Source organism: Temnothorax americanus, unplaced genomic scaffold (assembly GCF_048541705.1).
Source record: "Temnothorax americanus isolate GAGA-0224 unplaced genomic scaffold, ASM4854170v1 Scaffold16, whole genome shotgun sequence".
NCBI lineage: Eukaryota > Metazoa > Arthropoda > Insecta > Hymenoptera > Formicidae > Temnothorax > Temnothorax americanus.
This window is the reverse complement of record NW_027509297.1, coordinates 3,717,644-3,740,973: the sequence shown is the minus strand read 5'-3', so window position 1 is coordinate 3,740,973 and position 23,330 is coordinate 3,717,644. Positions and strand designations below refer to the sequence as shown.

General features: G+C 39.4%; 1 protein-coding gene across 6 annotated transcripts; it reads right to left on the bottom strand.

The window, feature by feature from the left end:
* Positions 1–275: 275 nt before the first annotated feature.
* On the bottom strand, positions 276–22,151 carry Exn (Ephexin). Of its 6 annotated transcripts, XM_077402686.1 has the most exons (16): positions 21,568–22,151; positions 20,984–21,094; positions 19,716–20,040; positions 17,147–18,170; positions 15,268–15,605; positions 14,049–14,551; positions 13,193–13,335; positions 4,422–4,958; positions 3,747–3,847; positions 3,276–3,384; positions 2,811–3,162; positions 2,550–2,663; positions 2,234–2,395; positions 1,950–2,144; positions 951–1,267; positions 276–562 (listed from the first exon to the last, which is right to left on the bottom strand). In XM_077402686.1, the coding sequence occupies exons 3-16, from the start codon at positions 19,941–19,943 to the stop codon at positions 345–347; spliced, it is 4,341 nt and encodes a 1,446-aa protein (XP_077258812.1). In that variant the 5' UTR covers positions 19,944–20,040; positions 20,984–21,094; positions 21,568–22,151; the 3' UTR covers positions 276–344. The 6 variants fall into 6 exon arrangements, with proteins under 6 accessions (XP_077258812.1, XP_077258809.1, XP_077258810.1 ...); XM_077402683.1 differs by lacking the exon at positions 20,984–21,094 and having other exon boundaries at positions 19,716–20,513; XM_077402684.1 differs by lacking the exon at positions 20,984–21,094 and having other exon boundaries at positions 19,716–20,164.
* Between the last annotated feature and the right edge of the window lie 1,179 nt (positions 22,152–23,330).

The following is a 23,330-nucleotide window of genomic DNA, read 5'->3' as shown; positions in this document are numbered from 1 at the left end:
TGGGGGGCTTGTTATGGATAAGTCTCCCTGCCGGTCCCAAGCCCGGATAAAGGAGGAGGGTTGGGCGTCGGGCTAACATCCCGACCTCGTAAAAACCCAATTGTTGAGAAAGCCAAAGGAGAAATATATAAAATATACCGTTACACCTTTCTCGTCAGCTTTCTGTAGCTCCAATATACGGTAAAAGATATTAGAAAATTGTTTTAACGAGTAACATTACATTGGCACGTAGTTAATCGGGATATTTAATACTGAAATATCATAGAAATCGCGTATGTATAAACAAATAATTTATTAACGATCACAATGTCAGTGATTCGAGCTCAGATCACATTTTAATTTCGTCAATGAATCCCCTGATTTTGTTTCGCTCTTCTTTGTTGTATTACGCTATTGCTGAGTGCTAAAAGACGGTGTCGTTGCTTTAGATTCCGTGCACGCACGTGCTCCGATGCAACCTCTTTTGTATGATTCGCCGGAAACCATCCTTGCTCGCCGTCTAACAATTTTTCACCGTGATACCAACCATCTGCCATTTTCCTTAGTACGTTTATTACGTCTCCTAAAGAACAAAACAACCAAATTTACCAGAATCATGATTTTTTCACTATAAAATAATTTAGTAGGAATATAATTATAACTGAATTGTTAAATACTGCAAGAGAAAATGTTTTTTGAAGAATCAGTTTTTAAGAAAAAGTATCTTTAAGTTTTTAATGATTTTTTATTATACGAGGTACTTTGTAAAGATTTAATTCGTGAATGTTTGTAAAACTTGAAGAAGATAATAAATTCTTATTAAAAAAATGATTTTTTTTTCTTAAAATCAAAATTGTTCTATTGACTATATCTGTTTGATGGATATGTAGAACGTGATAAAAATATTATTGCATAAACCTCATATATAATACATATATGTAGAAATATACATTAAATGTGTGATATATTACCTGGCTGTAAGGACAGCTCGTCTGGTTGATTTGGTGAATATGGGTGCTTGGCCATCACTTGCGGGCAGTCCCAAGATTCGTACAACGTTTCTCCAACTAAGCCACGTTTAGGCGGCGAGACAGCCTCCAACCATCGTTCTCGTTCCGTATTATTCTTGCACGTCAAGATGTATTCTACGTGGCTGCCGCAATGATTCTCCAGAAAAGTCAATATCATAGCGTTCCGACCGGCAAATGGCGATTCTTCGGAAGCCGACTCTAGGGCCAGAAGATTACGTTTGCACGCGTCTATGACGGTGTAGCGTTCGTCATGAGCACTGCAAAGTATTTTATTTTAAACTTCGTTTCCTTATCAAAATAAAAGAACTTATTCAAAAGGTACACGTTATGTATTTTCCCCGTATAACAATAACAGACCAGAGAATTCGAAAATCAATATTCTACCGATAAACGATCCCTGCCAACGGAATTCGGCGAAGCTGCTTCTACAAACCGTTTTGGCTCTCCGTTGACTTAGCATTCTCCTCAAGGATTGCACGCACGCATGTTATACACGAAAATCAGAATCGAATATTACAGCCTACACGTGCGCGGCTTAAGTAGATGTGATGGTTTAGGCGAGATTTTTTCTTCACATTTTTTGAAAAGCCGGTTTTGTTGACAGAGATCAATCTTTATCAATCGATCAATATTACTTTTCCCGGTTATCTGTTCTTATACAGGGAAAACATGAATAATCTCATCAATATTGGGGATAAATATCACGATACTGTACGATACTGTTCATGGAGAAACAGAAATCTCCAAACGATAACAATAAATAAATTAAATAGAACCAGTTTAATTTTTCAAAATAGAAAGCAACGGGTTTACAATTTCTTTCCATAAAAGTTGCAATCGTAATATGAAACCAATTTTGGTAGAAATTTGGAGTTTCCCACTCAGAGCTGTCAATTCAACGAAACAAATAAAACGCAATTATGTTAAATAATATCTTACTTAGATTTCAATTTTGTGACTAGAAGATAATCAGTGAGTAGTAGAAGGTAGAGTGGCGTCTTGATAAATTTCTTCCCGAATGTGAGCTTATATTCGGTGTCCGTTTTTGTTGACAATTGCACGACCGATCCACTTCTAACTAATTGCTTGCCTCTCAGCATGATTGGTTTAATTTTCGAGGCATACTCCAGTTTCCTGTAATTAAATACATGTAACTTATTTTACGCAATACTTTTATATAATAAAAAATTAAGAATATACTAAGTAATAATAGTGTGCCATACCTTGCCAAAGCTTCCATTTCGGCTTCTTGCGCAGCAGCCCGCGCACCTTCGTTACATTCAGCAACGACGTTACTCAATGTCGATAAAACCTTTTCCCAAGACATTCTGTCTGAATTTCCCATCGATAATTTGGAAAGAATGGCGTCAGCTAGTAAGGGTAATCTACGCAAAATTATTAGCGTGTAAATTATTTTCTATATAAATTTTTAATTAATAACAATTGCGAAGTTCAAAATTTACATGATATCTAATAAATAAACTTCATGAGATTTGAATTTAGTTAAAATAACTGGTTTGAGGCTGATATTGTACATACCTTGTAACACGCTGCATTGGTAGCATTAGGAAGGAATGCAGAGATAGATTTTGGCATGCCGGTCGCATCTGTATGCGATTGATAGCTTCTAAGAACTTTACGCCTCTCCGATCTCTGCAACGGAAAGAGCGTGATAACCATAAAATGCTAAACAATGTGTATTTATTACTGTCTTACTCAATTAAAAAATATACTATCTAAATGCTTCCGAAAACACAAATATAAAAAGCGATATATATGTATTTTATGGGATCATCTTACTTGAGTTCTTTCAGGGTTGTGTCAATGCTGACTTGATTCGAGCAATACGCCACATACGTGGCCTGACACTTTTCGGCATGCTTCAGCAATACCTCCGATAAGCCTGGCAACATCGGATCTTCCCTCCACACAGCTTCCAGTTCAGCTAGGAACGTTTGCGACGCCGATAACACGCTCGGGACTCCACCGAATAATTTCTTTCTCTCGATCGGCCTTAGAATCTCATTCATTAGCGTATTATTATTGAGGAACTCGTTCTCTAGGACTCGAAGAGAATTTAAGTACGATGCTTCGGACGTTAAGATCTCGAACTTCGCTTCTTGAATCTTCTTCTCTTCCGGGGTTAGTTTTCCTAATATTAAAAATTCTTTTGCTAATTTTTTTCACGACCATTTTTTTCACTCTCGATATATTTTACTACGTGAGAAATATCTCTACAATTAAATATACGGTTTTTTAACTTACGTAAGAGGCCACTATGTATCACTTGTGGAGTGTGACACCAGAGCATTCTTTGTCCTGATCTAGCAAGCTCTGCCGCAGCTGGTTCCGTTTTCCACATCACATCTTCTACCTGAACGGAACATTGTATAAAGCAATATTTATTTTAAATTCTACAAATCATGAAGTAAAGAAACAATTTACCATGTCTTAAACAGTATTTAAAAAATAAGAAAACTAAAAAATTATAGATTTTGGTGAGCCACGCAATAAAAAAATGTAGTATTAAAAAAATAAGATCAACAAGAAAAATCTCCTTATGTTGTACAAAGAATGTATTAATATGTTTTATTTACAAAAATTATCAGAAAAAATATCAATTTTGTAAAATTACATTCTATTGAAAACTATTCTGACAATGTCTAGTAAATATAATCTGTTTGAAAAAGTTTTTTGAAGATGGCCTTAAATTTTAAGCATAGCTAAGAGCATTACCTCTTCGTAGCCTTCGGAATCCGATTCGAAAGCAACGCGAGCCACCGCGGCCGCATAAAACTGATAGAGAGGCTCCTGATCGGCAAGCACACTGTAATGATCTAAAACAATAATATTTTATCAATGCAACTGATTCCCATGCGTGAACGCGCTCTCGACAGTCAAGCGTCGGCGAGCGCGCATGGATCGTAAATTCTGGCGTGTACGTTAATTAATTAGAAGGAAGTACCATTAGAGTCCCGTGAAAGTATACAACCGTACGCTTTTTATGCATCGGTGCAGCGTGTGGCATTCTTACGCGTATGGGAATATTCCGAAAATCGCAGAGCAAAAACTCGATATTTCGCCTGTGAGAATCGCTAGTGGTAAAATCAGGTCGCTCTCGCAGATGTGCCAATAAAACTCGTTTTCCCTCGTGACCGTTTGTGATTTCTAATTTATTATTTAGAGAAATTTACAACGAATTATCTCTAGTTATCATTCTGTGTTTCTAGAATCTTAGACTCAGTCTGCAATAATGCTTATAAGATATTATTATCCACTGTAATTTATATAATTCATACTTTATTTATCAATTCGTTTCGTAGAATTCAATATCATTGTCGCGTGCACACCTTGCTGTAAATTAGAAAAGAAAAGAAAAAAAACGATGATTGGTAAATCATCGAGACTCACCGACATCAACGCCGGTCGGAGTTTTCGAGGAGTCGTCGCTGCCGCTTCCCATGTACTGGCTATTGGTGTAAATCGCCTCCTTGACGTTGCCGTTGTCGTTGTCGCGAGTGCCATCGTTTCCGTCGTTCTCATCAAGATAGAAAGTCGGCGGGCTAACGACGTTCTTTCGGCTGAAGTGCTTCAACCGGAAATTGAAGTACCTTCCAGCGTCGGCGTGAGGCTCATTGACGACGGACTGCTCCTTGTCGTCAAAGCCGGACTCGTCGATGGACGTTCGCCGCCTGATCCTGCCCAGGCTGCCCTTGGTGATGCTCCAGGTCCTGCGCAGCATCTTTATCCGCCTGCCCAAGGTCTGAGTTAGACTGGCCTCTCTTGGCGGCGGCGGAGTCGGCCTCGTAGGACATTCTAGATAAGCGTCGATTACACGATCGCCATGCGGCTGCCGCGTAATGCTCGTTTCCGTTTCTGAATCGCTGCTGAAGTCATCCGGCTGGCAGGAATACAGACTCTCGTACGTGCTGTCATCGGAAACGTTGTCTGATAAAGAGAAAGTCTGATCAGAGAAACCGGGAGTTACGAAGATCTGTTACGAAGATGTTATATTGTCGCTCATTCTTCGCTCTTTCTGTTATTCTGGAGAAGCGTAAAAAATCTTCAAGATATAGATTCTAATATCTTCCAGTCTAAAGTAATATTTAAATAGCTTCGCTATTCTGCAGATTAATGCATAAATATGTCTACAAATGTGCGCGTTTTTTCTTACTTGATAATAATTAATAATAGACAGAATAATAAATTTATTTTGCCAGTGAATAGAATAACAATTAAAGTAATTTAAATCGACCGTAACTGGCAATATATAACGTCTTTACCGATACGAACATTGAAAAACCGTGAGCCAACTTGGTTTGTCGGATTCACACAGCACATTTTCAGATCATCATCGAGACATTATTAACTTCGACCATAGGTTTTGGTCAGTTGACGTAATTTCTAAATTCAATAGTTTAAATTTTTATCGCGAAAAAATATTACCCCATGCAGCCAGGGTGAATCCGACAAACCAAGTTGGCTCACGGTTTTTCAATGTTCATATCGGTAAAGACGTTATATATTGCCAGTTACGGTCGATTTAAATTACTTTAATATTATAATCAATAATGTTTAATATAAAAATGCATAAGGACAAAGATAATCGGTTTTCTATAAATTTTTTATGGAAAAAAATTATAGAAACAATTACAAATTTCTTAAAAATGTGACGTAATAGAGCAATTTGGCGAACGAGCGTCCAAGAAACTACGGGAAACAATTCTTGTTCTTGAAAAAAAAGTAATTTTTTGTTGAACAGTGTGATTTATTCCTTAAATATCGGACTGCAAGGATGTTCAAAAAATCCTATCAGAGCAAATAAAAAAAAAAACTGTTTATCGCACGGATGCTTTGCGAATACATTAATTGATGTATTTCTTAGCCAATAAAATGCAGGGATAAGGGAAACGCAAACGTGAACATAATATCAGACAGTATATCAATCAATAATCTCCACGATGACAATTCTTTCTATTTGTTGATCGCGTTTTCACGCGTGACCAACAGTATTAACCCCGCGTATATACTTTCGTGTCACATTTCTCAAGTGTTCATGCGTTCTTTCTTTCCTGAATGTGTAAACAACACATCCCGCAATGTCGCAAAGAGTTAAACTGCCGCATTAACAATTATTTATTCCATAAATATCTCTTGGGCAAGACCGCGCGTTGCAAGGATGTTCGAAAAATCGCGTTAGGACAGATAGAGATGCGTTCATCGAACGATTTCTAAGTAGATACACGTGAATTCACGTGTCTCTTACAATTATTTAATATATGACGCGAGAATGAAGGTAATGAACTTAAATGTAACGCCAACAATTCCTTCCATCTCTTTATAATCGCGTGACCTAAAGTATACCCCGCGCAGGTACCTTCGTGCACGTAACATGACGTCTCTTGGGTGTCCACGTCCTCGTCGAGGCTGACAACGCGCAGCTGCACCAGGCCCTGGGTCTTCCGCGGCAGATCATCGCCCCGGCCCGCCGATCTCCGCTCCCCGGCGCTCTTCTGCGGCTCGCTGCCGATGAGAAGCACCGATCCGCCGCCCAGGCTGACGGCCACTTGAAATCATCCGGTTTCAAGGTCAGACTCGTCGAGCCGAGCCAGAACCAGAGGAATCCAGAGGCACGCGCTCTCTCGCCTACGCGTGCTGGACCACGTTCGCGAACGAGGGAAACAGGCGATAGGGACACAAAACAGGCGCGGAGTTGAGTCAAATAAGGCCGTGGGACGGCGAAACACGCCGAACACGCGATCGGATTCCCCACCGCGATGGAATTTCGCGTCCATCGATGACGACGACGACGACGACGACTTTCGTTTTTCGCCGAGTCGGCCGGCAATCGACAATTTTATGTATAACGCATTTCGCGCTATCGAAGAATGTACAAAATATTGATTCAAACTGCGCAAAGACAAAGACCCGGGCGCACGCATGTCCAAAATCGGGGCATAAGACGTCTTATGATATGTGTCCAAAAGGATGTCTTCAAGACGTTTTACGTCCCGATTTTGGACGTGGCGCTGTCTGGGAAATTAATGACAAATTAAAATTCGACGAACTCGAATTCGAGTCAGCTTCTCCGAGAGGAAAGGAGAGCGCAGTCTACTGCGGACTTTTTCGATCTTTCATTGATTACTGAGGAAAGTAGATGTTCTATAATTATTCTCCCGAGCCGTTTTCCCGAGATTGAAGTAACTCGCGATCGTCATTAGAATCATTTTTAACGGAGCTGTAGACAAAATAAGAGATATAATGTAAGGATAAAACTATGAAATGTATACGTCACAAATACTTTATCGGGTAATGAAATTTGTAGGGTAATGAAATCATCGCGCAATAGCGATGGAATTGGGCTAAAGACGCGACAATTACTTAATTGAACTTGGAAAAAATTCTAAACATAGAGAAGAAGAGAAATTATATAGGAAATAGTTAAAAGACGCGATCGGATAATTGCGATGGCGATTTCTCGCTGGTGGAGCGACTTGATCGACGGATCAAGGACGTTTGTGAGGGAATTAAGTCTCACGATGACGGAAAGTTCCCGCCGCGCCGCCGTTGTTCCCCATCAGTTTAAGGATAATGAGGATCCTTGTTCGAAATTTGGCGAAATCCTAGGTGCTCGCGGGAACGCGGTCGTGCGCAGGCAAGCGGCGTGACGAGCGGGCCCCCTCTCGTTTTTCTTACCTTGCGTGTTGGGTCGTCGGATCTTCAGCGTCTCTCTCATTTCCACATCTCGTCTCGGTGCGCAGCTCGGGGAGCGAGACAAGACGAGAGCGCCGGCGGGCGCGGGACGCGTCCGCGTTCCGCGCGCCTCCGTTTAGACGCGCGAGACGTTTCCGCCGCGACGCGGTAGAGGAAAAAGAGCTTCCTCTACCGCGGGGAAAAACTCCGTTTCTCGCGCGAGATCCGGCCGATTTTCGCGCGCCGCGAGAAAACTCGGCGAGAGAACCGCGAGAGAAGCGACCGTACAGCTCGCGGCTCGGCCGTGACTGACAATGAGAGCGCGCAATTGGCGGCATTGGCGCTTTCACCTCGCACGCTGGTTTCTTAAGGAGCCCTCACACGATTTCTTTAAAGCAACTCTCACACGACGAAGGCTTTCGTTCGAAGACTAATATCCGTTTCTTACAGCAATGCAGATTAACTTTATATAATTTCGGCTTTAACTTATCTTTTATCTTTTTCTGACTCTTAGAACTCTTAGAAAAAGATGAAAAGTGAGTTTAAACCAAGATTAAAATTTATTTGCATTTAGACCTATGTTAAAACACTTTCGGCGGTTTTCCGGGAGCTCCTGAAAATGCGGAGATGTTACTCGATAAAAGATGATGAGAATTTTTCTGTTGAAAACGCACGTTATTTAAATTAATGTCTTTCCTTATAGATACAAATATATAATCGGTAGGTGCGCGATTTGGATACATTGCAACTACGACATAGTGTGTTACTCTATGAGTAATAGAAATAAAAATTTGAAATTAAGAGTGATATATAATATTTTTTAAACAATCCAGAAGAATTCTTTTTACATATTTTATGTCGTAAACATATTTTGCATCAAACCTCTATAATGAATAAAAAAAAATCTTTATAAATATTTTGTATTATAGAAATATAGCACTTTTTCAAGATCTTCAATCACTTATGGCTTATGATGTAAGAGCTATTATTTTTGAAATAATTTTAAAGAAAATTACTTCATGTCCGATTATATATAATCATTAGCTGCAATAATAATTATTAAATAATTCGTAGACAGAACCAAAGTAATTTGTAATAATGACGATTTTATTCGTAATAATTATCTAAAGAGGTACCACCGATAATAAGTTTCATCAATTTACGTGCGCTACTGACAGAGTGCCGGTATAATAAATCAGTTTAGTTGTGTGAAAACCCCTTTAAAAACTGGTATTTATTCTTGACGAAATAAGTTTACACTGTCAAGCGCTGTGTTTCGTGAGAAACCTCATCAAGCATTTCCGTGAAGAATAACGAAATCTTATTTTTCATAGAAATCTCAGTTTACGAAAGTTCGCCGAAGTGCCCGTAGAAATGTTGTTATGGACGCTTTACGGTGTCAAATATACTCAGTCGCGATATCATCGGGCAATTATTAAGCGCATTAAATGATTCCTACTCATTCCTAAAGTACAGTTAATAATGTACAGATGATGCAGTATCAGGATAGAAGCGTTTCATTATCGCGCGCATCGAGCGTGCGGCGAGCACTCGAGCAGCGAGCTTACGATCAAGCCGATCGTTAGTGCGTTAGATATTCGAGGCAATGACCGTGCAAAATGAAATCGTTTTTCTATAAAACGGGACACTCGAAACCGTTTTCAATTTCTTGCCTTAGCTATAGCGAGAGCGACATTCGTTGAATTTATTGTTAACTGTTTGTCATTGTTTCGTTTTCGCATCGCGCTTTATTCGCCGTCTCGAATTAATAATCGGTTTCTCGTATCAATCTCGCGCACACGAGCGTGTATAAATTACCGTTTCTCGCTTCGCGCATCTCTCGTTAGTTTTCCCGCGAGTTAAGACGCATTTCGTATTACAACGGACAGCTTACGACATCCTCATCTATCGGCCCATATGGCGGTCGCATGTTGCGAGAAGGAGAGAAAAAAAAGGCAATTACGCACGCATGTGCGCGCGCGTTACGTGATTACGTCCGTTGGTCGTCGCAGAAACACGTGTGACGAACAAGTAGCTTTTATACCTGAACACTATGCGCGACTGTGCGATCATCCTTACTGATATATCACGGTACAATGCGTCGCGCGAGCCTTGTCGTCATCCCCGCGAAATTGAATTGATGTCTTCGGCGAGGTATTTTTATTCACAAATCCGCTCGTCATTCTATTCTAAGCTAGATTCAATTAAATTGAAATTCTTATCTGCAGATAAGTTATACAACACGGTGCCATTAGAATGCCGATGCTTTCCGGATGACCGACCGTATTAACATGAAAACGATATTCGTGAATTAATTAGCGTAATTAGTGTGCGGCAAGAGGTAAGAGAAAAGTTTGGAGCGGTGAAAATCCATTTATTAGTATTCTGTGCAACGCAGTAATTATTCTACGAAATATTCTGTGAAATTATCTGTATGAATTATGTATACATTTGTTTTCGGCGATAACAGTGCAATAGATGTTCTAAACATTGTAATAAAATCAATTTTTAAATTTGTTTAATTATTGCTTTTTAAATAAACTGATAAAATTATGTTTTAAAAACTCTCTGAAAATATTTCCATTTATTATACTTAAATAGAGAGTATGAGGGAGATAAGAGAATTGAGAGAAATTGCGATAAGCATAAATTCTGTAAAATTGAATTATTAAATTTAAAAATCAGGTATTATCGCACTAATTGTTGAATTCTTTTCTAATTCTTTCAAATGTCAAATGCGAACAAACAAAATTCTCTTAATAGCTTACTCTTAAAAGTATATATTTTGATAATTGATGATAAATAAAACAAATATGGATAGAGAAAGTAGAAAAAATATATAAACAAGTAATAGAACATATGCTTATATATATATATATATATCTATGTCTTTTAATTTTTTTATTGCCTATAGGGGAGACCGGGGCTAACTCGACACAATTTTTTCAAAGGCAATTTTCAACAATTAATTAAAATTTTCAAGCAAATTTAATGGTGCACATTTAAAGAGCGTTCCTTCAGGTACAAAATTGCTTCAGGAAATTTTGCTGTACGTCGCTTAGTTTTGCCCGAAAGCTCGATGAAAGAATAGACCATTTTCGAGAGATCAGAAAAATTACTTTTCACTATCAAAAACGCTTATGTCGCGCTAAAAATTACACTATAACTCAGAATGTTGCCAAATTCCGTTGATAATACTGGCACATAAAGATGCATTTACAGTAGGAAAGGTAAGTTTCTACGATAGATTTAAATTGGCAAAAAGCCTAGTGTCAAGTTCGCCCCGGTGCGTGTCGAGTTAGCCCCGGTCTCCCCTACTATTTCAATTTACGAATGTAGTTATTTTTATGGAGAGTAAAGATGTGAAGTAGAATATAGCTACAGATTGAAAAAAATTTTATTAGCTAAGGAAGCACTCTGATATATAACAATTTAAAAAATAATTTTGTTGCAATTTCTATAGATTACCTATTGTATTTTGTCATCGCCAAAACAATCATATACGTAATTGCCATGTATGAAATTCGCGATCTTGAATTCGCGCGATGGCTAGGAATTTTCCTCCAATATTTTCCAGTTTACCCAACTTTCGCAGAATGATTGCAGCTTGATGTCAAAATCGTCGCCGTCGTCGGTGGGTCATTCACGGTGGCACGGTTTGGCTCGCGTTCCTCGTACGCAACTACGTACGCATTCTGATCACGCGGCGCGATGTGCAGCGGAACTCGGAATTAATGGAGAGTAGGTGCTTTGTCGTGGCACCTCGACCTCGCGCGGCCTTGTCTTTCAATTACATTAAAGGCGGCATCAACGATATATGTACGTCAATTACCACCGCCCACTGTCCTTCAAACACGACGTTCGTTGCGAACGAACGCGATCACGGATTTACCGCGCCTTGCTCACTCGCACGTTGCCTCGTTGCACAAAGTCGCAGAACCGTGTTTGCGGCCGTGACACTGTTGAGATAAATACGCTATCTCTTATACGTACCGCAATTCTCGACACACCGTCGCGATACTCGTTTCGGAGTAAAGTCGTTTCTGGCATATTAATTCCCGGACGCTGCCAATCCGGGCCTGGGAATCCCGAAGACGTGGCGAACGCTCGCTGATCGACGTCTTGCGATATTGGAAAATCGGTATCGTCATGCGTCAGAACTTTCTCAGGTATAATTATGGACCTACTCTAAACTCGCCGGAACACGTACACGTGTTTGCCGAAAGTAAAAGTCGATCTATGTAACGTCAATTCGCGAATGTACCTCTCGCGCATAATCAATAATATAGGATCTTGAAGAGGAGAGGCTTTGATTGTTGTGTTGCTTCAAAAGAATAACTCCTATCGAGATGATAACGATTTCCACGTCGAGTTGCAATTGTCCTTCGAGAGCAGTAAATTGGAAAGCATCGGAAGACATTTCGGATTAGGAATTATTTTCGGATTTATAAAATCAGTTCGCGTCGGTATACTTATTACTTTTCATACAGTTTCAATAATACGGTTTCAAGTTTTAATTGTAGTATTAAAGCTAATGGACTTCTCACTCATTTCTAATAATAGGATCTCGATAACAGTGGTAACAGTTTCTCGGTAGCAAATCTCATCTTGTATTTCTTGTCTATACCTATATATTATCTCGACAAGGAGATCTCGATAATAGCGGTTCGTCTTTTATTCGAACATTATGCGAATACGAATGTTTACGGATGCGGTATTTCGTTTTCTTTTTTGCTGAGAAGTACGCGTTACGAATGGCAAAGAGCTTGGGCAAGTCGCGTCGCGTGTTTGACGTGTCGTTCAGGAAGACTACATCATCGGGCGATGTCGAAAGTACGAATTGTCGAAACGCAGTTGGAAGAACCGCAGCCACCCAGCATTGAAAAGTCACTGGGCAGTTCCGTGATGCGAGCGTCTGTGTAATACGTTTATAAATATCGATATTGTCGACGATAGCTACATAACAATTCTATCTTAACGGCGCGTCTATTTTTGCCGTCGGCAATCAGACCGCCGGCAGACTGTCTTGCAAGTGACGCTACAGATAAGTAATCTCTCTCATCGAAATTATTTATATATGCAATTCAGTTAAAATCTCTATAAGCAAATAGAACGCGATGCTGCCGTATGGCGCACGACTAAACATTCGGGGCACGTTGCTTATGTTGTAATGTGCAAGATAAAGTAACATTTATCATTCTTCACACTTTCCCACGAGTGTCACGCGACATCCTTGCAACGGTGGGGACCTTAATTCATGCACGTGCGCTGCGTAATTTTAAATGAGCGCATAGTGCATCGCGGCGTATCTCTTTGGAAAAACAAGTCTCACGCGAAAATCTTACGTACGTTATACGCAATTTGCGGAACGCCAGTTGTAGCGGGAGATGCATGCCTTCAAGGAGAGACACCCGTGTATTCTCAGCGGTATATTACGTTACGGCACGCGCCGTTTACCCGACAGTAAAATCTCCTTCTCCGGTACTCACCGTCGACGGCGGTATCGCGGGTCATCCGTGTCGTTTTGATGCTTCTGCGAGATCTCCTGGACCGTTGCTTCCTGACATTCCGTGACCATCGTTGAGCGAGCTTCTTCTTGCTCGGAGCGACTTGTCCTTCGGTCCCCCTATCGCTGAAATTTTAGGCTCACGTGTATCTATCGTAATCGTATTGAATCTATGTTGTTTATAACGGTGTTTAATAATCTCGAGCTCTTATCGTGTCTTTGTCAGCGCTATAATTATCTATGGTAAGATAGCATCGCATTAATCATGTTAAACGCTTGTACATCCTCGGGCGGAATGCGATAACGATATTTAATATAATGTCGTTCTGAATCGCGCCGCGTGCTATCGCGACGACGTTCCCCGTATTGTGTTTTCGAAACACTTGCGGCGAACGATTCGCCGCGCGTGTGTATTAACTTCGCGGGTCTAATAATGATTAATCGTCTTCGGTCGAGGTGAAGGCAATTAGCCGCGCTGTTTTCAATTTCGCTCCGTTATCGTTGTAACGCGGAAAAAATGTGCGTACCTTCGAAGCGAGTCTTATCGCGCGCGCGCGCGCGCCGAGCGAATTCCTTTCGCGATACCTGCCTGACGCGTTATTCAGACGGGAAAAGCTGGACAGCCTGTTTTTTAAAGACATGCCTCGTTCGGGGATTCACAATATAAATACGGACATCGCACTTTGCGATGTCTTCGGCGTGGTTCTCGAAATCAACTGTCGCGGTATCTCAGCCTTATTTTGCTTCTCGCGAAAGATGAAATATCGTTCGCGTCTTTGTCCCCTTCTTCAAGAAACCCCATTAGTTTTCCCACTGTTCTCTCATTCCCGCACGCTTACCACGGATCATTAGACTGACGAGGGCAGCGCGAGGCACACGAGGCCTCTTCCAGGTCCTCCCACTCGGATTCCTTGCCGTTCGTCGAGGTCAATCCTGTGACGGAGACGGGCGTGGAGCCGGCATAAAGGCTATTGACACGTTCCTCGCCGGGCGGCAGGCCGACGTCGTCATACACACCCAGCTCGTCCCGCTCCTCCTCGCCCAGATGACTTTCGCAGTCTACGCTGGAATATTCATTGTTCGTCGTCGAGAAATACTGATCGTCGTTCGTCTCCGCCGCGCGACTCTTGGACGTCGCTCGCGATTCCACGGGCGGCTCCTTGCGCGACGCCTCGTTGCTGGCTTCCGGAATCAGGTAATCGCTCTCGTCGACGGCTTTCGAACTGTCCTGCTTGAAACTGGGCGGCATCACATCGTCGTAAATCTCCTCGCAGTTAGTGTCAGCGACGGCGGGCGCCTCAAGGCGAGAGGTCGGCGGACCCACGTCGTCGTAGTCGGATTCCTGATAAGAAATTCATCATCGTGCATTCATTTTGTAATATGAAGAAACGAACGATTTACGTTGCACTTGAGCGGTCGAGTGCACGCGTCGACAAAACCGTACGTCGCTAATTTTTGATGCGAAAAAGACGGCGCGTGCGAATGTGGCCCTGAAAGGCGAAATTTGATAAGTGAATCGAATTATATGCATCGTTCGTGATACCTGATTTCCGGCAGCAATTTGCAAGCATGCAGGTATCGCGCGATGCGAATCGATTATTTGACATTCCGTTTCACCTTTGCCGACGGTTGCCAATTTAACGCACTACCTGATTTAGCAATCACGCGAAAGCTAAGCTTGTTTGCGTCGACGTTCGCGAATGTACTCGAGAATGCATAATAATAATATTAATCATTATAATTAAACTAAAGCCTCTTTTTCCAATAATCTACTTAAATTAATTTTTCTATGCGTTTTTTATTTCAAGCGTTTACTTGGTTCTAATTTCTTTAGATGGCAATTTTGCACACAGACATAATGTCTTTCAATTGTGTTCCGTTTAATAAAATAAATAGATTTCTTCCTCGAAAATCCTCAGACTTCCAAAGCTGTCGCGCAAAAAAAATTGTTTACTTCGAAATGCTCACACTCTTCGTTATTCGCACAAAGTTACGTTAGTTCGCAGAAATTAATTTCGATTTTGTCGAGGTTCGCGATAACGGAATCTCCGTACGTACGATAATCCGTACCGCTTGACCGACGAAGTTCGATGGTCCGACATCGTCGTATCCCTCGCTGTCGGTGCCGTCGTCGTTTTCCCTTGAGGCATGGTACGTAGCCGTCGCGTCGGGCTTGTCATTTGGAAAAGTCTTCGCCCCACGATTGCTCCACAGAAAGCTGCAGTTGGCCCGTGGCAATGCCGTAGGGGAAGACTCGCAGACTGGCTCGTACATCTCTTCCGGCGAAACGGTTTGATTCCCGATTGCGATTTTCACTATCTGGGCGGATTCCAAAACTTTCGCCGCTTGCGAGAAGTCGCTCTGTATCTCCGCGTAGTTCGTTCGATCGCTTTTATCTGCAAGAGAATCCGTCGTCAGAATCTTACCTCATAGATATCGCTGTATATCGTAGGAAGTGCTACTTTGTGTACAAACAGATAACGTCTGCCCTCGTATTTTATACAGGGTATTTTAAAATATGATGGGTATAATTTCAGAAATATATTGGAAACATAAAGAGTAATAAAAAGATTTGTATAATTATTTGTATAATTTGATCTTCTTTTCGAGTTTTGTATTTTAATAATTCAAAATTATACTGAAGTTATATGTTGCAACCTGCAGTGTGTATAATAACCGATTTCACTCATTTCAGCTACTTAGTGATAATACTTTATACTATCTGTGAATCAGTTTGTAATGAGAAATATAAAACTATCTGTAACTTTTTTGGATAAAAGACAAATAAGACAAACGTTTGTAAGAACTTTTGCCCTTATATTACTTTTGAAGTTTGTTCACATGTTTTGAAACACTTGTATGTCTATTTTTAGAAATTACTCTGTTTACGAATTTCTGATGTCTCCTATCAGATTCTTAAGAAAAGCATAATATATTTCGATATTACTCTAATTTGATCAAAAGGCGTGATTCTAAATTGGCTCTAAATTTCACTCCGTTTAACAGAAAGTTCAATTATGAAATATTAGAAGAAATATAATTGTTATTAGTTATCTCATTATCAATTACACTTATTCAACAATAAAATGCATAAGAATAAAGATAATCGTTTAGTTTTTTGGGCGCTGAATACGATTCTGTTTTTACTAAATTACTATATCGTGTCACAATTGTGAGAAATTGGTGATTGAAGTTGCAAAAAAGGCTATTTTAGTATTTTGGCTTATTGTAACTACAATATGTGACGTGTTGGAGAAGTTTTATTGCAATCAAAATGAATTATGTTGTTAGAACTTTTAGCTCTTAAAAGGAATTTGTTGTGTAGAATACAGTCAAAAAGATATTTATAATTAATATAGGGTCTAATGTGCTAATTTTTTGTTGAACAGTGTTATAGCATTTTTTCTGATATCTTATTATAGTGGCCTTTCTCGTGGGGGGGAAGTGTAAAATATAATAAATAGATATATTTTAATACAATTAAAATCTATATTCAAACGCGTAACCAAATCTTTGAAAAAAAATGGAAAAATGTAATTAATTATAAAGTAATATTAATAATTATTTTTTATGATGCTCGTTATTTTTAATATAATAACTATTTACTTATAATAACAATTAATTTTATTATTAAAGAGAAAATTGTTATATTATGCGTGCTGTTTGCTCAATGCTTTCAATTATCCGGCTTGACGTTGTATAAATTCAAAGGCACAATTGCGCAAATCAAGTCGTACTTGAGCAAGACGATATTTGCATAAATTCTTTCACGATTATCGAACTCAACGAAGAAATCTGACGATGTGTCAGGGGAACGCATTCGCGACACTTTCGATGGCTGATTGGTTTTGCCTGGATTGCCTGGAAATTACGTCGTTCGCGGGAGGTATTCGCATTCCTGCGACAACCTTGGGCTGCTCGACGTTTCCATTCTTACCTCGCTCGTCCTTTCCAATGAGTAGAGGTAACGTGGCGCATATCTGCTGATGAGTAATCACGATCTGCTCCAGATCGAATCCGACGGGGTCCCGTACCAGGTTGGGATTCGTAGCGGACGCCACGTGAACGAAGTTTGTGGGCGACGAGATAATCGCGGTCCTCAACTCGTCCCTGGACAGGCTCCTGGTCTTGGCGCACGAGTTTGGGACGGTCCGGTCCGGAAAGGGCGCTGTTTGCAATGATTTCAGGGAGCTCAGCGAGCTACTCAGAGTGAGTTTCTTCTTCAGCTTCTTCTTCTTCTTCTTAGGCTGCTTTACCAGATGCCGCGGTACATAGTGCAGTACGTTTCTGGTAAATCGCCTCTTCTTCTTCTTATGCCGCGACGACGACGACGACGCGTCATCGTTCTCGTCGCTCGTAATCGACCCCGTGTCTTGATTCGAGTATTCCACGAATGGGTTCTCATACGTGGCCTCTCTCGTCGCTAGATCGTTCACGGACTGCGACTTTGTGACTATCTTCGGAGGAACCGGAGAATTTTTCTCGAGCTTGTAAATGTGTGCGATGGATTCGGGAACTGTTGGAACTTGAAGATCGTGTGTGGACACTTTGTAGTCCGTTAGGCTAATCCTTTCGTAGTCGCTGGATGTATTGGAGTTTCTTCTTTCGATCGAGCATTTTTCTTTTTCATTTTGATCTTCGAGATTGGTACCATCGCGAGAATTCGTCTCCGTTTGCGTATGTGTCGAATCATCGTTATTGTCGCTTCGAAAGTCCTTAGTGTGAAGTTCTTCTTTCGCCGACAGCCTTGTAGAAAATGGACTTTCTACGGTATTTTCTACGACTCCTGTCGCATTTATTGGTGTCTGAATTTCCTTTGCGGGAGTATTTTCGATATTGCATTCGGTTCTGGAATCTAGTATTCTGGTGGCACGAGTTGTCGACTGGTTCTCCGTCTTCGTGGAGGAGAAGGCCAGGCACTTGGAGTAACTTTTCCACTGATGACTCGTTCCGGATTTCACCTAATGACGAAATAGGGCACAATTAAATGGACGACTAATTGTATTGATCGTTGCAAGTGTTTTAAGAGAGAAAGTTTTTAAAAAGTTAGAAAAAATTCCATTTCACAGTAATATAATTAAAATGTAAATATTTCTATGTCACCGAATACCTAATATGTGTTTTTAAAATATGATACAATGCTTCTCTAAAAAGAAATGTTAATTATTTTAATCAACAAATGCTTTTTCTGCAATCGTCGGTTACATTGAATGTCACTTGTATGATAAAAGATTTAGAAATTACAAAAATAAAATTAATCTTTAATATTAATACAATTTTTTTCTTTATTTTAACTTAGAAACTATTGTATACAGTCCATAATCAAAGAATATATACATAACATATATGAATAATATACATATTTAGCTTTGATAATAAAAATCAGGAACAGTTTTTCCTGTGAAAATATATTTGCAGGGAAATGTTGAATCGGTAAGAAAAATTCTGTAAAAATAAAATTTGTTGCAACAAAAACGAAGAGTAATTTTCCTCGCACAATAAAATATTTTATTTTATTGTGAGAAAGGTGCGATTAAGTGGTTAAAGTGGAATTTCGTGATTTTACAGAAAGTAACACGTGCGTCGGCTGTATAAAGCCGTGATTTTTACCTGTCGGTCACATTCCGTACTCCCATCAAACCGATGGAATGTCGGCGATACAAGGAAATCGCAGTTGCTCCGCAATAAACTATATCGTGCGATAAAAGTCGCTCGATGTAGTGTTGGAAAAGTCGCATTTTAATCGCGGATTAAGTTTTCGGATGGGAATGAGCTTTTTCGCATAACGTTATCGCGAAAATGCGCGACAGGTATAGTTGAAGGATCGAGGTGCTCCATCTTCGTGATTCTTATCCGATATGGTGAGCTAACGTCGTAAGAGCTAACAAGCCACTCCTCCGACTATTAGCATCCTTTTGCTCGTGTATCCGCATGTGCGTATCCCGTGCTTATTCTCACGTACGTAAGAGAAAACTCTTACTCAGTTTCTTAGGGAGCCACGTAAACTCTTGTGTTTTTAAATACATATCCGGGTTATGCGTAAAAATAATCGTGACAGAGTCTCTTTGGACCTTTAAGAATTCAGAAAAATCTATCTCTTGTTTGAATCTTATTAAATTGCATAAATTGCAATAAACAACGCAATTAGAAATTTTTCTAGCATTAGAAAATTGACTTTTATTTTTCGGACATCTTTAATAATTTTTAAGACATTTAAAGACATTCATAAAATCGTTTTAGACTTAAAAAGCTCTCTTTTTATTGCAAATTTTCTTATTTGCAATAAAACATATATTTGTATTAAAAATCTTAAAATATTTATACTAAATATGTTTGTATTAAATACCGGCCTGTTCTAAAAATTGAGATTAATCTATTAAGTAAAGTTTCAAATGTTTTTTGACTAGAATTTACAGAGGTTCTCGGATTTCTTGCAATAAAATCTGCATTCTATAAGAACTTGTAATAAAAGTAAATGCAAAATATCTATACGAATAGTGACATACCTTGTAAGATGGTCGTTTAATTGAAGTTTTTCCATTGACGAGCTTTTTTTCTTTTTTATCTGGTATATCTACGACATTGTCGCCCTCCACGGGAAGCAACTGTAGAGGTAATCGCGTTCGTTTTAGGGCTAAGCTATCGAGAGTGGCGTAAACGACTTTGTTAGAGATTAGGGCAGCCTTGCCACTTCCGTGAAGGAAACTTCGATTGGCAGTAGGTGAAGGATTCATCTCGTCCTTTTTCAAGGTTTGATCAGTCGATTCACTCTAGTTTTGTGTGAATTGCTGTTCAATGTTCTTATTTTTATTCATTTTCTTCTTCTTCAATCTGAAATGAGTCCCGATTGTATTTTTACGGTGTTTTTTTATCTTTAGTTTATTTTTTTCATTATGTCTTGTAGATTCAGGAACTGAATAGAAATCTAGTTTGTATTGCTTCTCCTTACAATATCCTATAATTTTAGAGAACTTTTTAAGATTATTTAAAAATTCACACCTATATACACACCGCGCACTGCCTTTTACAATTTTTTTGATAAGATTAGTTAATTTGGAAAATTTCAAAACAATTTTTATATTATTTTTTGCAACATTTTTTCGATTTTTTTTTTTTAATTATTGACTCCTATTATATATTTAATTTAACATATGCCTTATATATATGCCGCTTTGTTCGCGGCAGATACTTATCGATGAGTTTGCGTTTCTCATGCGCATTATTACGTGTCTCCGGATTATGGCACAATAGTAATCACGCAAACCGAAAGTGCACGAAGAAGAATCATCGTCGCAAGTCACAATCTGGCACAAAGAGGATGTAAAGAACCGCACGTCCAAACGTTTTCCGCGAAAACGCTGATAACCCGCGTTAATGTGTGTGCCCTTATCACGGGTATCACGCGTGCATATTATTGCCGATCGCGGTGTGTTGCCATTGGCAGCTACAGTGATTGTTTAATATGCAAAATAAATGTACGTAATATTTCTTTCTATCGTCATATGATACAATTTTTAGCAGACGTCTCTGAATCTTGTGGCATATGTTGAGTATCTGTAAGACGTCGTATAATCGATATACAATTATTTGTTTTTATAAGATCTGAGATTGCTAATCATGCAGGCGGATGGGCAATTGATGAATAAGCTTATCGCAGCTTCCATTAATTGTCACGCGAAACAAGAGTCGCCATCCGCCATAGGCTATTCGATCTTTGTTTTTCTTCCTTGTTTTTCACGATCTATTATTAGTTATCTAGTATTAGGTAACTTACAGATTGGATATTACGGCAATTATCTATTATTAGAGGAATTGCTCGAAGAATTTAGAATGAATATCTGTTATATCAGAAGAAAAGCCGCTCGAGCGTCCCATTTTTGTTGACCTATCAAATAAATTTAGATTAAACGTATCTTGCGCTACAGTTAATTCAATTATTTCTAAACTATTTCGAATTTAATTTCTCTGAGAAACGACCCGATTGATTGCTTTTTTTTTTAAAGTGATTGTGCAGAATTTAGACGTTACTTTAGTTCACTCAATTGTCAGACAGATTATTATTCTAGCTTATTCAGTTACGAAACCAATTTCTGCTTTTATTTCGATTAAGTAGGTTAATTGAAGCCGTTCAGTTACTATGACGATGCAATAAGATTCCATTAAACAAACGACAATTTTCATTTTTGCAAATTTTATGATAATAGAAATGGATTGTTAAATTGTTTATTCCTGAATAATTTTGTAATAACGATTGGTCGAGTATATATTATATTTAAAATGTATAAATAATAAAAAAGAAAACAGTTGTTCTCTACGGTTTAATCAAGGATTCAAAGCACTCTTTCGTTTTAAACTCACGTAGCATCAATATATATTACAACCGCGAGGACGAGCTCGGCGACGGTACATCGTACGTTTCGCAGAAAACAGCTGTGCGACGCGACGGCGGGTTATCGCCATGCCGTTCCTTATTAATTCATCAGTCGCGTCACGTCGCGCGAAACTCGTTATTTTGCGAAAAAGACGACGGTACACGTTCCGTTCGATCTCTCGTTGAAGCTTCGCGCACCGCCGCTCTCGCCGCGACCTCCTCGAAGAATCTCGGATCCGTTATGAGCGAGGAATTTGTATCTCGCGCAAACTCGCACGCACACTGCACTAGTAAGCGCGCTGCACGTGCGCTCGTCCGACGACGAGCGCGACGCGACGAAACGAAATGTACGATCACGCGGCGCGACGCGCACTGATCGCGCGACGAGTGTCACGGCGACGGTTCGGTTCGGCCACGCCACGCTGACGATCGATCGCCGATGATCGAGCAGCGAGTGCGCGCGGCGACAAATCACGCGGCCGCACTCGCGCCGGATTTTCGGAGCACTCTAGCGAGTCTCGCCGCTCGCGGCGCACGCCAAGGCTCGCGGTTCGCGGTACCAGACTCGAGGATCGTCGGTATCGCTCGGCGATCCTCGGCGATCCTCGGCGAGATTCGCGCGTCAGTACCGTAGCGCATAGATCAGCGATTCATGGATCGCTGGATCCAATTCTCGCGTGCCTTCGTCGAGCTTGTACGAATTTATATGAAATTCTTTTTATCTGTCTTTGAGAAACGAAATGATAAATTAATTATTAAAAAAATTAAATTGTGACATTTTCGTTATCTCTCACAAACGTGTTTGTTTTTTCTCGTCAAACGTGGTAAGTAATAATTAATAGCGTAATGTTGAGATGTTGTGAAACTGCAGAATTTTGAGGTAATCGCTCAATTAAATTATTATTTAACATTATATAAAATATGCATAAATGTACTAGGATTGATGTTAATTGTTAATCTTTTAAGTAAGATTTTCGTAAAGTAATATATAATCATATATAATAATATAATATTGAAGAAAAAAAATCAATCGTTACTCTTCACTCGATAAGATAAATCAAATTTTATCTGAATACTCCGACTGCATTAATCTGCCCCCCACTTCTATACATACTTCTATCAGTGTCGATCGATAACTGCCGATATATTACAAGAACTTTATTCAGCTTTTGTTAAAACGTTTGTAAAGACATAACGCTCTTATTTGTAAATGCAATTTGTTGAAATATATTATTTGAATGATTACATAAACTAATTGTTAAGTCCACACTATGGATATACAGCAAGTTTTTTTGAATATTTAAACAAAATTATATTTCTGCAACTACATATATTCTTCTTTATAATAGTTATATTTATTATTTTTTAATAGTTATAGTTCTTCTTTTGTCCTATAATAAGACGATCTGTAATTCGTTAGATTTTAGCATAGAATTCTATTTGTATGCTATACCTTGACGCGTATATATGTATTTTAATATTAATTTTGTTTATATATTCTTTTATATAAGCTTCTCCTTTTTTTCGTATTACACGGCTCATAAAATTACTAATAGAATTCTATCCTAAATTCTGATACGAATTATAAATCGTTTAAAGCGGGCATCAATCTCGTTTCTAAAATTTACTTTAAATTTATAATATTAAGATTGCACAGTTGGAGTGAAAGTAACTTGCGGATTTCAAGATGTACGCAAGAAGAGAAACACTTTAAATTATTTATAATTATACTTTTACTCTAACCGCGGTA